At 36.6% G+C, this 12,231-nt stretch overlaps 1 protein-coding gene across 4 annotated transcripts in view; it reads left to right on the plus strand.

The window, feature by feature from the left end:
* oxr1a (oxidation resistance 1a) overlaps positions 1-12,231 on the plus strand; it is a 305,739-nt gene that overhangs the window by 269,008 nt on the left and 24,500 nt on the right. For all 4 annotated transcript variants that reach the window (XM_056474694.1, XM_056474693.1, XM_056474695.1 and 1 more), the window contains 2 exons: positions 4,551-4,713; positions 9,279-9,444. In XM_056474694.1, coding sequence (XP_056330669.1) covers positions 4,551-4,713; positions 9,279-9,444 — 329 coding nt within the window. The remainder of the gene's footprint in view (positions 1-4,550; positions 4,714-9,278; positions 9,445-12,231) is intronic.

Genomic DNA, 12,231 nt, shown 5'->3' on the forward strand with positions numbered 1-12,231 from the left:
CACTAGCAACTAAACATGCTTTAAAAAGCCTTAAAATGTGCTAGCTTGTTTGCAACTTGTCGTTAAATTCTAGAAATGGGTTAACAGCATTCTAAATTTAGGTAAAAATATGTTAAAATGAGAGCAGTGTGATAAATGGTCAACTTCTTAAAGCATAAACATGCTAGTAGCATGTTAGAAATGTTGCATAGTGAAGTAAAAAACATGACAAGCAATTTCCTAGCAAACACATTAACTTATCTAGTTAGAACTAGTTTTATGTCCTCACTGTTCTGTTGTCATATTTCAGAAAATTTGAGCCCTTATGTTTTTAAACTAGTACTAAAACCACAATAGTATTAGACATGCTTAAAAAAACATTTAAACATGCTAGCTTGTTTACAACTTCTCATAAAATGCTAGAAATGTGTTAACAACATGCTATATTTTGGTAAAAACATGTTAAATTGTTAACAATGTGACAAAGGATCAACTTTCTAAAACATAAACATGCTAGATAACGCACCATGTCATAAAGCGCAACTCATCTCAGACTGGGTTCTTGAACATGACAATGAGTTCACTGTACTCAAATGGCCTCCACAATTACCATATCTTAATCCAATGGAACACCTTTGGGATGTGGTGGAACGGGAGATTCGCATCATGAATGTGCAGCTGACAAATCTGCAGCAACTGCATGATTCTGTCATGTCAGTATGGACCAAAATCTCTGAGGAATATTTCTAGTACCTTGTTGAATCTATGCCAACAAGGCAGTTCTGAAGGCAAAGGGGGTCCAAGTAAGGTGTACCTAATAAAGTGGCAGGTCAGTGTATTATAATAGCATTTACAACACTGTTAATGAATGCTACAGCATAGTGTAGCATTAACTGTATTTAATACTGACAAACTGTAATAAAAACTGTGGTATTTATTTTTTACTACAGTAAACTGTGGTGTATTGTAGTATAATATACCCTCTGTTTGTAGAAAACGACAATATTGGGTAATTCATTTATAATGCTATAGTTGTAGTATTACGATAGCAACTGTAGAATTACCACAACAGATTCATTCAAGTACTATAGTATGACTCAGAAATACTACAGTATTTACAATACAATGCTATAGTATGTTTTCATCTGGATTTTCAGATAAACTTTAAAACTGCTTTAAACACTCCAAAGCCAACACCAGAAGCCCAAAGTTTACTGTTTCAGCAACACCAAATTAATTTGCACAGTAATATTCATCAGGCTCACGGTGTGAGAATGAACTCTGACTCCTGTCCCGGTGCATGTCTCTTTCCGAATCAGTGAATCGCTCCGACAAATCACATGGGGTTATTACCACAGCTCAGGACCGGCTTCAGAAGTCATCTGAATTACACACCAAATTAGCCCATTGAAAATGAATGCCCTCCCACTGTGTGCTGCAGTGTAAGTAGATTAATGTTGCATTGGCTGTGTAAATGGCTTTGGCTCCTACAGCACTGGTGTAAGGTGTTTCTTTCTTCATCCCCCGCTAAGTTGACCTTCTAATCAGTTATTAACAAAAGATGCATTGGATTCAGCTTTGGCTTTGGGCTCCCGGGCAGGGTTTAGTTCATTGAGGCGCTGTGTTTTTATTCCAATCACTATTATGTGTCTGAATTAACATTCTTTAAATGTAGGCCATGTGATGATTGACTTTTATAGATGGCCATTTAAGCTTAGTCATGTATTCAAGCAATGTTTTAACTGTTGTAGTCTGTGCGCGAATTGTACACTGACTATAAATAAATGTACATATAGGGGCAAGAATCTTCGTGTGATTCTGGGGTCTGGAGTTTCATTAGCCATGTCAAAGCAGTAACTAAATCAGCATACTATTATCTCAAAAACATTGCAAGAATTAGATGCTTTGTTTCTATTGAGATCTTAGAGAAACTTGTTCATGGTTTTATCAGCAGCAGGGTGGATTACTGTAATGGACTCCTCACTGGCCTTTCCAAAAATACAGTCAGACAGTTGCAGCTCATCCAGAACGCTGCTGAACATAACCAGAACCAGAAAATAAAAGCACATCCCACCTGTCCTCAGGTCTTCACACTGGTGTTACATTCGGAATAGATTTTATAGTATTATTACTTGTCTATGAATCACTGAGGCTGCATTTACACTTCAGATCTTGATAAATTCCTCGTCAATTTCGATTTTGTGACTTGTATAGATTTTGTTTTTCCTGACCTGCTTACATCTTTTAAAAGTGGCTCGTATTCGATTGTCTGTGTTTACAAAGCACACGGCAAAGGTGCAATGAGCAGGGAAAAAAAAGAGCGGGCGCTGACTGACAGATGATAATAAAAGAGTGCTCTTTTCTCCTTTCCTGTATTTAATCTGTTGGCCGGGTTTCATTTTTTAAATTCTATTTGACACGTTGTTTTACTATAGTTTACAGCAGAAAAGTACTCATTTGGCCATCTTCTTTTAAACTAGGCCTTTTTAAACCAGTAGGCATCTTTATATAATGTCTATGGCGTGATTTACGCATGTGATGTATGCAGCAGTTTTATATTAGTTTTTATTGTTTACGTGGCGGATGTTGTGCTCTCTCTTTCTCGTTAACCTGCTTAAATACTTGTGCAGTATGACAATATAAAAGCTTTTTTAGTCCTCGTGTATGAGATTTGGCAACGCAGTGGCGCAGTAGGTAGTGCTGTCACCTTACAGCAAGAAGGTCGCTGGTTCGAGCCTCGGCTGGGTCAGTTGGCGTTTCGGTGTGGAGTTTGCATGTGCGGTTTCCCCCACAGTCCAAAGACTTGCGGTACAGGTGAATTGGGAAGGCTAAATTATCTGTGGTGAGTGTGTATGGATGTTTCCCAGAGATGGGTTGTGGCTGTAAGGGCATCCGCTGTGTAAAACATGTGCTGGATAAGTTGGTGGTTCATTCCGCTGTGGCGACCCTGGATTAATAAAGGGACTAAGCCGAAAAGAAAATGAATGAATGAATGTATGAGATTTAAGGTTTGGGACTCTGTTGAAGTCTGTTCTGAAAGGAAAGGGTCAGAGTTGATGTCATTCACTATAGTTTTTAATGATGCGTGATTCATTGACAGGTGAAAATCCGATGTACCTCCTTACACTGCAGACAGACGGGAACGGATCCGATTCATATCAAATAAATTTCCACATATGAACAAGGTTTAATTCTGATTTTTTTTCTTACTTATACGTACATTAGCCATATCCGATCTGTGCCACATGGGAGAAAAAAAATCGCATACATTACAGATAAAGTATGCTCACTGAATACAAACCTAACAGGTCATTAAGATCAAGTAAATTAGAAATTCCAAGAGTTTAGTCAAAGCAGGATGAATCAGCCTTCAGCTACTACGCCCCCTGAAATCAGCTTCCAGAAATGATCAGATGTGCTCCAACATTAGGCACATTCAAATCAAAACTGAAAACACATCTGTTTAGCGGTGCCTTTACTGAATGAGCACTGTGCTACATCTGACAGATCACACTGTTATTTCTTTTTTTTCTTTTTCACTTCTTTAAAACCTATTTTAACACATTTTAATCTGTTTTTAGTCATTTTTATTCTTGGTTGTTTTTATTTTCTTATACTTGTTTCTTTTATTGCCGTTTATGAAAAGCACTTTGAATTTCCATTGTGTATGAAATGTGCTATAATAAACTTGCCTTGTCTATATAGAGGGTCAAATATTTTGGTCGGTAATGTTAGTTTGTGTAATACATAAGCATGCTTAGTAAGCCAAATTCATATTATATCTCATTTATGAATCAAATGCATTAAGTCTTCAGTGTTTTGAGGGAAGATTTGTGTATACTGACCTACAGTAAGCCCTGATTGGCTATTTTTTATATAAAAGCATAAACATCTCCCACTTTATTTCAGAGGTCACTGAAAACACACTTATTTTCTTTAGTTTTTTATTATGTCTTGTGAGTTTATGTATTTGAATTTATTTTATGTACAGCACTTTGGTACCCATTGTGTTTGGTTGTAAGTGCTCTAGAAATAATATTCAGTTGAGAGAGTTGAGTAAAACAAATGGTGACAAGTTTGCCTTCACCAAGTAATGAATGACCGCAATAGATTGCACTTATTATTTGACTATTTATCTTTAGTGTGTGAGCATAGATGTCTTAAAATACAAAGTGTGTCTAATTTTACATTACTTTTAGGCTATATGTAGATATAAACACCATATTTTACAAGAAAAGTGTTTATCAGTGCTCTAGATCTGCTGAATGAACAATTTCCTGCATAGGCTGCTTTGAAAAATTATGCATGGTTTGAACCGTTATAGGGGTGGTCAAATGTATATTTAAATGATCTATTATTTTAATTATTAATGTTATTTAAGATACAAATCAGAGCAAACTATATGTCACTATTTAATGATCTCACCCCCCACACATTTTATTTTAATGTCTTTTTTAGTGTGGATCAAGCCATAATAAGAGTGGTCAAACCCCCCCCTGTAATTCGCATTCTGGTTGTAGAATGCGGTTTGGTGGTTCTTGATTATTTGAGGTTTTTCCTTTGTGTTTCAGGCCCTGTAGTGTCCAAGGAGAGGCAGAAGTCTCACAAGTTTCTGTGTCTGCGGGTTGGCAAGGCCATGAAGAAGACGTTTGTTTCCAACGCCAGCGCCTCCATGCAGCAGTACGCACAGCGAGACCGCAAGCATGAATACTGGTTTGCCGTTCCCCAAGAGAGGTGAGAGTCAAACGTTGGTCCACACACTTTTTTTTTTTTAATAGTTTTGGATTATTTTATTTAATTCAATAATTAATTTATTAGATCCCTCACCACCATGTTTAAAGTTTGTGAATTTATGTTTACTATTTGTATGTTTGTTACTATTAGATCATTTTATGTTCTTTTTACTGTTAGTACTAGTATACTTAAAAGTGTAAGCCCCACCTAGTGGTTCAGATGTTGAATGGTGGTTTCCACGGATGTGGGGGAAGGAATTCTGCTTGTTTTCTCACGCAGCTTTAAACAGATCATTAAAGATTGTTAAACTTTTGTTTTATAAATCCAATTTTGACCCTTATTCTTATCTGATTCCAATTCATAATAATTACAATTTAGATTCATCTAATTCAAGCTGATCACCTTATAGGTTGTGATTAGGTCTAATTTAGATTGATTAACCTAATAAATCCTTATTTTCAAGTAATGGTTCATCGTTTACCCGAAGTTGCTTAGAGTCAGTATGCTGGCCAGTTACATCTGCTCACGGACACATCCTCGCTAGTTCCGATTCTTAGCAGATAAGCTAATTTCCTTTAAGTAATAATAGGCCGCCCCATGCTTGCACATACTTAAAGAAAGTTTGATTTAGCCCCTAGATTATGTCATACCAAGTCAGTGATTATCAGAAATCACCAGGTCTCTAATGCTGTGCCCATGCTCCATCCATTGAGCCTGAATGTATGACTAATCCTGGTTGTAGGCTGCGGAAACATCAGCCTAAACAATCTACTAGATTTAAATGATTTCAGGAGATATTAGAGTTAAACAAGAATTTTACATTTATTTGCCAGGCAGTAATTGATTAACAAATCACAATCAAAACATGCAGAAGAAGTACAAAATGATTACACAACATGATCAGCATAAAACATTAGGACACTTTGTAAAATAAACAATTGTCAAAGAGTCATCATACCTGGCAATGTAGAAACACAGAGACGGTGCGGGAAGTTTCATCTGATTACAGATGCTTCCCTGAGTGTTTCGCCAAATCTCCTTAAATACCCAAAATGTCATAAATTCAAATTAATAAAAACTTCACAAAGACTTTTGTCCAGGGATTTTACCCTGGAAGCCAAATACCATCTGGGGAAGAAGACAAGACTTGACAAAAGATCTTATCCAGGACATCCTCTCTCATGAGAGAGGACAAAATTTACCCAAATCTGAGATCTATTTCGGTCCATGATATTGATATAAAACTGAGATCACATTTACACTCGCACTGAGACCTTTAAAATGATACTAAACATGACAAGTTAAAATTCACAAATACTGCAAATATACATCTTATATCATTTCACCATAGAAACTTGAAATCTGGTCATTCCTGACTAACTTTTTAATGACCCAGGCCGTATAACTGAGGAGGGTAAGAGGGCCTGAGGATAGGTGATGGGTCAACTGTCCAGATGGGTTTCTCGAGATCCTCTCCAAAGATTAGAAAGTTTATTGTTTTATAGCATGTTAGTTCTCATGGTCTGAGCTTAGAGAATTTCACAGCAGTTTTCAGCATTTGATATTATAGAGAAATATAACCATCCTTACAAAAGTATTTGCCGTATATATTTTTTATTAGATTAGAGGTATGCATAAGGGCATAAAGTTGAAGTCAGAATTATTAAAATTTCCTTGCTCTGATAAACATCATTTGGAAAATATTTAAAACAGAAAAAAATCAAAGGGGGGCTAATAAATCTGACTTCAACTGTATCCTTTAAATAAGTGGTCCTCAACCTTTTTATCACCAGTCAACGCTTGACAATTTTACCAGGGTGGGGGGTAATTTGAGAGAATCTGAGGTAATTAGTCTACTGAAATGTGTATATTCCTTACAAGCTGAAGCTGATCGGTCAATTCTTGTCACGTGACTTGTGGTGCGCTCGCAGGATTCATTCAACTGGGTGCGTCTGGTCTGGCTGCGCATCTCCTTTGGAACAACGAACTTGTGTGATCTTTAGAAAAGACAAGATATGTGAACGGTCCCTAAAAGCCCACCGATTTGGGATCTCCAGCAGTTGATCATCTTGCACAGCCATGGTGGATTCACCTGATTTATTGACAAATGGGTTGCGGATCCATTTCTTTGGCAGTTCGTGGGTCCTTCACTGGACCTTTTCACCTTAGCAAAGAAACTTTCCAAAGACCTCTGTTTCTTACTCATTTTGCTGCTTGTGGGTTAAATTTGGGCTCTCAAGTGAGCAAGATGTAACCGAGAGTATATGGTTGGTCATTTTTCAAGATAAAAGACTTTTCAAAATAAAAGATCATTCAGACTTGGATAATAAATAAAACAGAAATAATTAATGATTTCTTGTGCGGCCCGGTATCAATTGATCCACGGACTGGTACCAGTCCGCAGCCCGGTGGTTGAGGACCACTGCTATAATTACTACCATATTGTTATATTAAAAAACAATTTCAAGTTAATAATAATAACAACAAAGGGCTGTACGGTGGCACAGTATGTAGCACATTCGCCTGTCCGTAGTGTATGTGTGTGAATGAATGTTCACCAATGAAATGGATGTTTCCCAATGAGGGGGTTGCAGGTGAAAGGGTATCCGCTGCGTAAAACAAGTGCTGGATAAGTTGGCGGTTCATTCCACTGTAGCGATCCCAGATTAATAAAGGGACTAAGCCGAAAAGAGAATGAATGAATGAATGAATAAATGACAACAACAAAAATAATATTTATGTATTTATTTATTTATTCGTTCATTTCAAACTGAATTTTTTTTAAGTTGGGTAATTTTTGGGGTTTTATTTTATTTAAAAATAATAGTTTGTCCTATTTTGTTTGTTTGTTTGTTTGTTTGTTTTTTGCACAGAAGTGTAAAAGTAGCACTGACTTGTTTTTATTATTATTAATATTATTATTAATAATTTAAAACTTGATGTATTGACGTTACACAGCATAATTCAGTTTAAATCGTTTTCTAAGAAGCCACTTACATTTGGAATGATGTAAATTTAACACAATGAATTGAATCAGTGCTTTATTTTTGTGTTATCTCTGTAGCTAGACCATGGTAACAACAAATCAACCATGGTTTTGCAACACCAACCAAAGATAAACCATAGTATTTGCAATAAAACTGTGGTTATGCATATGCAAACCAATAAGCCAAACACCATGGTCACAAAATCTCCACTATAAATTTTTTTTATTAAACGTTAATTTTTATAAGAGTACCGTCTAATCCAGCTCAAGTGCTCGCTGTTCTTCATTCTACTGGAGCTCTTTCTGTCTGTTATCACTGTATGAAATGAGTTACACATATTTTTTTAAGAAACACTCTGAATGAAAGAGTCAGAATAGATGAGCTTTGACACGGTCTGTGTTGAGTGGTGTAGTGTTGAACCGTGTCTGTGGCCCGAACTGCTGTCTGCTGTAGTCAGAGAGACGTGGCCCGGCCCGACTATGTGACCTAGTTGGTTGGCGACCCGGAAGATCAGTGTAAAGTATCATGACAATAGTGGGCGAGCAGAGGCCGAGAGACGAGGCTTTGAAGCTCACGCTGCCTGTCAGCCGCCTGCCGCATCCCGATACAAGTCACACTGTGTTTTACTCTGCTCTGCCTGTTTAAAAAGCAAACAAACACTGCTGCATGAACTACCATTCAAAGGTTTTTCCATTCAAAAAGTCTGTGAGAAATCTAAATTTGCAGTTTATTTTGGCACGTCTTGATTTTGCCAAGTACGATGTGATCCTGGATTAACATCTATGTTGATCCTGGAACATCATTTTTATTCGAAAATGTAATCCATACCTGTTCCCTACCCCTAATCCCAACCATAACTGTAAATTATTTCCAAAATAAGAGGGGAATAATAGTTGGATAACAAAACAACAAAAATGTTGCTGGGTCGAGTTCCCCCGGGTGCTCCGGTTTCCCCCACAGTCCAAAGACATACGCTATAGGTGAATTGAATAAACTAAACTGGCCCGTGCGTGCGTGCGTGCGTGCGTGCGTGCGTGCGTGCGTGCGTGCGTGCGTGCGTGCGTGCGTGCGAGCGTGCGTGTGTGTGTGTGTGTGGATGTTTCCCAGTTCTAGGTTGCAGCTGGAAGGGCACCTGCTGTGTAAAACATATGCTGGATGAGTTGGTGGTTCATTCTACTGTGGCGACCCCTGATGAATAAAGAGACTAAGCCGGAGGAAAATGAATGCATGTTCTTTCCTTGTTTTTATTGCCTATTTTTAATAAAATAATGCCAGTTTCAAGACTGGTTAAATAAATAACTAAATAATAATTTATATATACTGTATATATTGGTTCAATAAACATTTTCCTGAACAGAAACTGCCTAATAAAGGTTATAGTTAGGGCTTTAGTTACACTTCATGTTTGCTTATGAAATATTTGGGCTATCTGAATCATTCTTTAAGCTATTAATATTGTGCTTTACATAACATACATTGTTTACCCATTCAACAGAACTGGTCAGATTTCACTACAGAATGAAAGTATAAACCAATAAGCGATGAATAAAGATGAGATCATTGTCATCATTTCTCCAGGTCAGACCACCTGTACGTGTTCTTCATCCAATGGAGCCCTGATGTGTTTGGAGACGGATTAGGAAGCATCAGTCGTGACCCAGGCTTCATCGTGGTGAAGAAAATCGAGGAGTCGGAAGCAAACGAGGAGCAGCAACGTGAGGAAAACTCCGAGAAGGAGTGGGAGGTACGACCCATGCAGCTCACACGTTTGCAATATACTTTCTATCCTTGTGTCTGTATTCTCTGTGTTGATATGCACTGTAATTGAACTGCACTATATTCAGATTGTTTCTCTTATTATTGTATTTGCACCTGTCTTTGTGCCTTTATTGTCTGATTCTATGTTCCAGGTCTCTGGAAGTGTCTTTTATTGTGTTCCCCTGCACATCATACACCAGTCACTATATATGTTGCCAGATCTCCTTCACAGACCTGTTTTTTTTTTTTTGCACTTGGTCAATAAGAACAAGATGCATCTTTCAGTGTGAGCTTGCAGATGGTGTTTTGCATGATTGTTGCAATTGTTTTTATTTTATTTTATGTATTTTTTAAGAACGAGGCACATGTATGCAGTTATTGCATTCATGAATCCCTCAGTCGTGTCTAAAAAGGCATGGTTTGACTTAATTATGTCATGCCTCAATGAGATACAAGTAAATCATGCCTATTAGTGTCCTTATGCGTGTTGTGTCCTTTATAAAGCGCCGTTTGGTTATTTTAATGGTATAGTAGGAAACCTTACCACCTGATATTTCCCTGCATGTTATTGTGTTCCGGTTGCCGTATTGAAACTAATCTGTGGCACTGAGAAACCGATACTTTGTCCGTGGTGGCATTTAAATTTGACTTTGAATTAATGATGCAGGGAACAAAATAGACTGATTTGTTATTCTGGAACTGAAGGATCTCTGCAAAGCCACATGATCTTTTAATATGAATTAGTAAAATTAACTGTCTCTGATCTGAGCCGTGAACTAAACTCAACCCTCGGGATACTCGGGAGAGGAGGTCAGTTGTAACACTAAACAAACAAAGTGGTGACACTTAGTTAACACATGCTTCAGTCGGGTTACTCAAGCGCGATTGCTTCAATTTTGTGGGAAATTTCCTGTTCACACTTTATTTTGATGCTCCGTTTGTTGAATTTAAGTTACATTGCATCTACATGCCAATTCTCATTAGATTATAAGAAGACTTTTAGGTTGGGCTTGGAGTTAGGGTTAGTGTAAGTTGACATGTACTTGCAAAGTTTCTTATAGTCAGTTAAACATCTGTTGAATGAGAGGTATCAGCAGATATTAAGCAAACAGTCTACTAATACTTAAATGGACTATCAAAATAAAGATCTACCAATTTTTCCAAATGAAGTAGCATTTCAGATGTTCTGTGTTTATATTTTAGCAATTTGGGGCAGGGATGAACAGTTGCTCCTTAAAATATCCACTTGATGGCTCCTTCATGCAGAAAAGACCAATCTAGGGTGTGGGATACATGAAGAAAATGTGCTGTATGAGTTTTTGGTACATTAGAATGTGTCATGTTTACTTTTTTGTGCATAAATATTGACAATCATACATTTTTATTTGGAGTGTAACGGATCAAGGTTGATCCATGATTCGTACAGATCACAACCCATGGTTTGGAACACGTGACCCAGGGATTAGTACATTTTTTTACTTGTAGATTAATCCTTAAATTGCAATGATCGCAGAGAGATCACCTCTCGCGTCATTCAAATCACATGTATGAAAGCATTTAGGCTTTTATGTAAAATATAATGATGACGGAAGATAGCGTGGTAGATTATTCGGGATGTGGTGGGTTTCTTAAAGGGGGATTAAAGGTGCTTTCTGTCACTACTTGTTTAGTCTGCATTAATGCATTCAGTGTAAGCTACATGATTAATCATTAAAAGATCGGGATCTCAACACCCACGCAACATAAATTATAAATGATGGTGATTTACATGTTTATTAATCCTAAGAAATTCAGTCTTCAGTCTTTTAGTTAGTTATGAAGTTCCAAACAGTCAAATAACACAGAAGTATTGGGATAACAGTTTATAGTTTAGATAAAACCACTTATGTTTATGGTAAAGATTACAATCTCCGTCATATGCATTTAACTCGACGCTCAAAAATGAAAGTTGTAGGCAGCAATTACATTTATTTAACCAATAGGTGGCAACAACCAGCCATCAAAAATATGCCACTGAATAATTCTTCAAAAATGATCATCTGGCAATGAAACATGGTTTTATGAGTGAGTAGCTAAATCATTTATTGAAAATGAGACTAAAAATAAATATTAGCTGTACAAATTATAATTTCTACATTTAGCTTCATCAGCAACAATAGGAATAACAGTGAATTTTTCACAGTACTGAATATTTTACAATTTACTTTTATTCAGCTGATTATTACTTCATTTTATTTTTAATAAAATTGCAGGTTCTATGTTCTGTTTGTTAAAACCCAAAGTTTCCTGCAGTACTGTTTCTGTAATAAATGGAAAGCAAATTACGTTAGTCTCCTCTCCTTTTTGGCTGATGCGAAAATGGTCCGATCCGTGACTAAAAAAATCTTAATGTGATCCGAACCATGAGATTTGTGATCCTTTACACCACTAACAAATGTCATTCATTTAATATTAGTTAATAAAATCAAAATTATCTATAATTTTAATTATATATATTAATATAAACATTTAACCCCCCCACCCCCCTCCTAGTATGAATTATTAGTAATTAATTTTAAATCGTAATATTTTTGCTTAACCCTTTTTAAGCAAAAACGTTTTAATCTCGAAATAGCAGACAATCCAGATCATTTATTATTTTATAGATTTTAAGTACAATTCCCATTAAATATGTTTACTTAAAATCTGTTATGATGAAGCGCTTGATGGAGCATTATTTTACCCACATTTTAACATTTTATTTTCACAAACGTTATTTAAAATATTGGACACA

The sequence above is a fragment of the Danio aesculapii genome, chromosome 16 (genome assembly GCF_903798145.1).
Source record: "Danio aesculapii chromosome 16, fDanAes4.1, whole genome shotgun sequence".
NCBI classification, from domain to species: domain Eukaryota; kingdom Metazoa; phylum Chordata; class Actinopteri; order Cypriniformes; family Danionidae; genus Danio; species Danio aesculapii.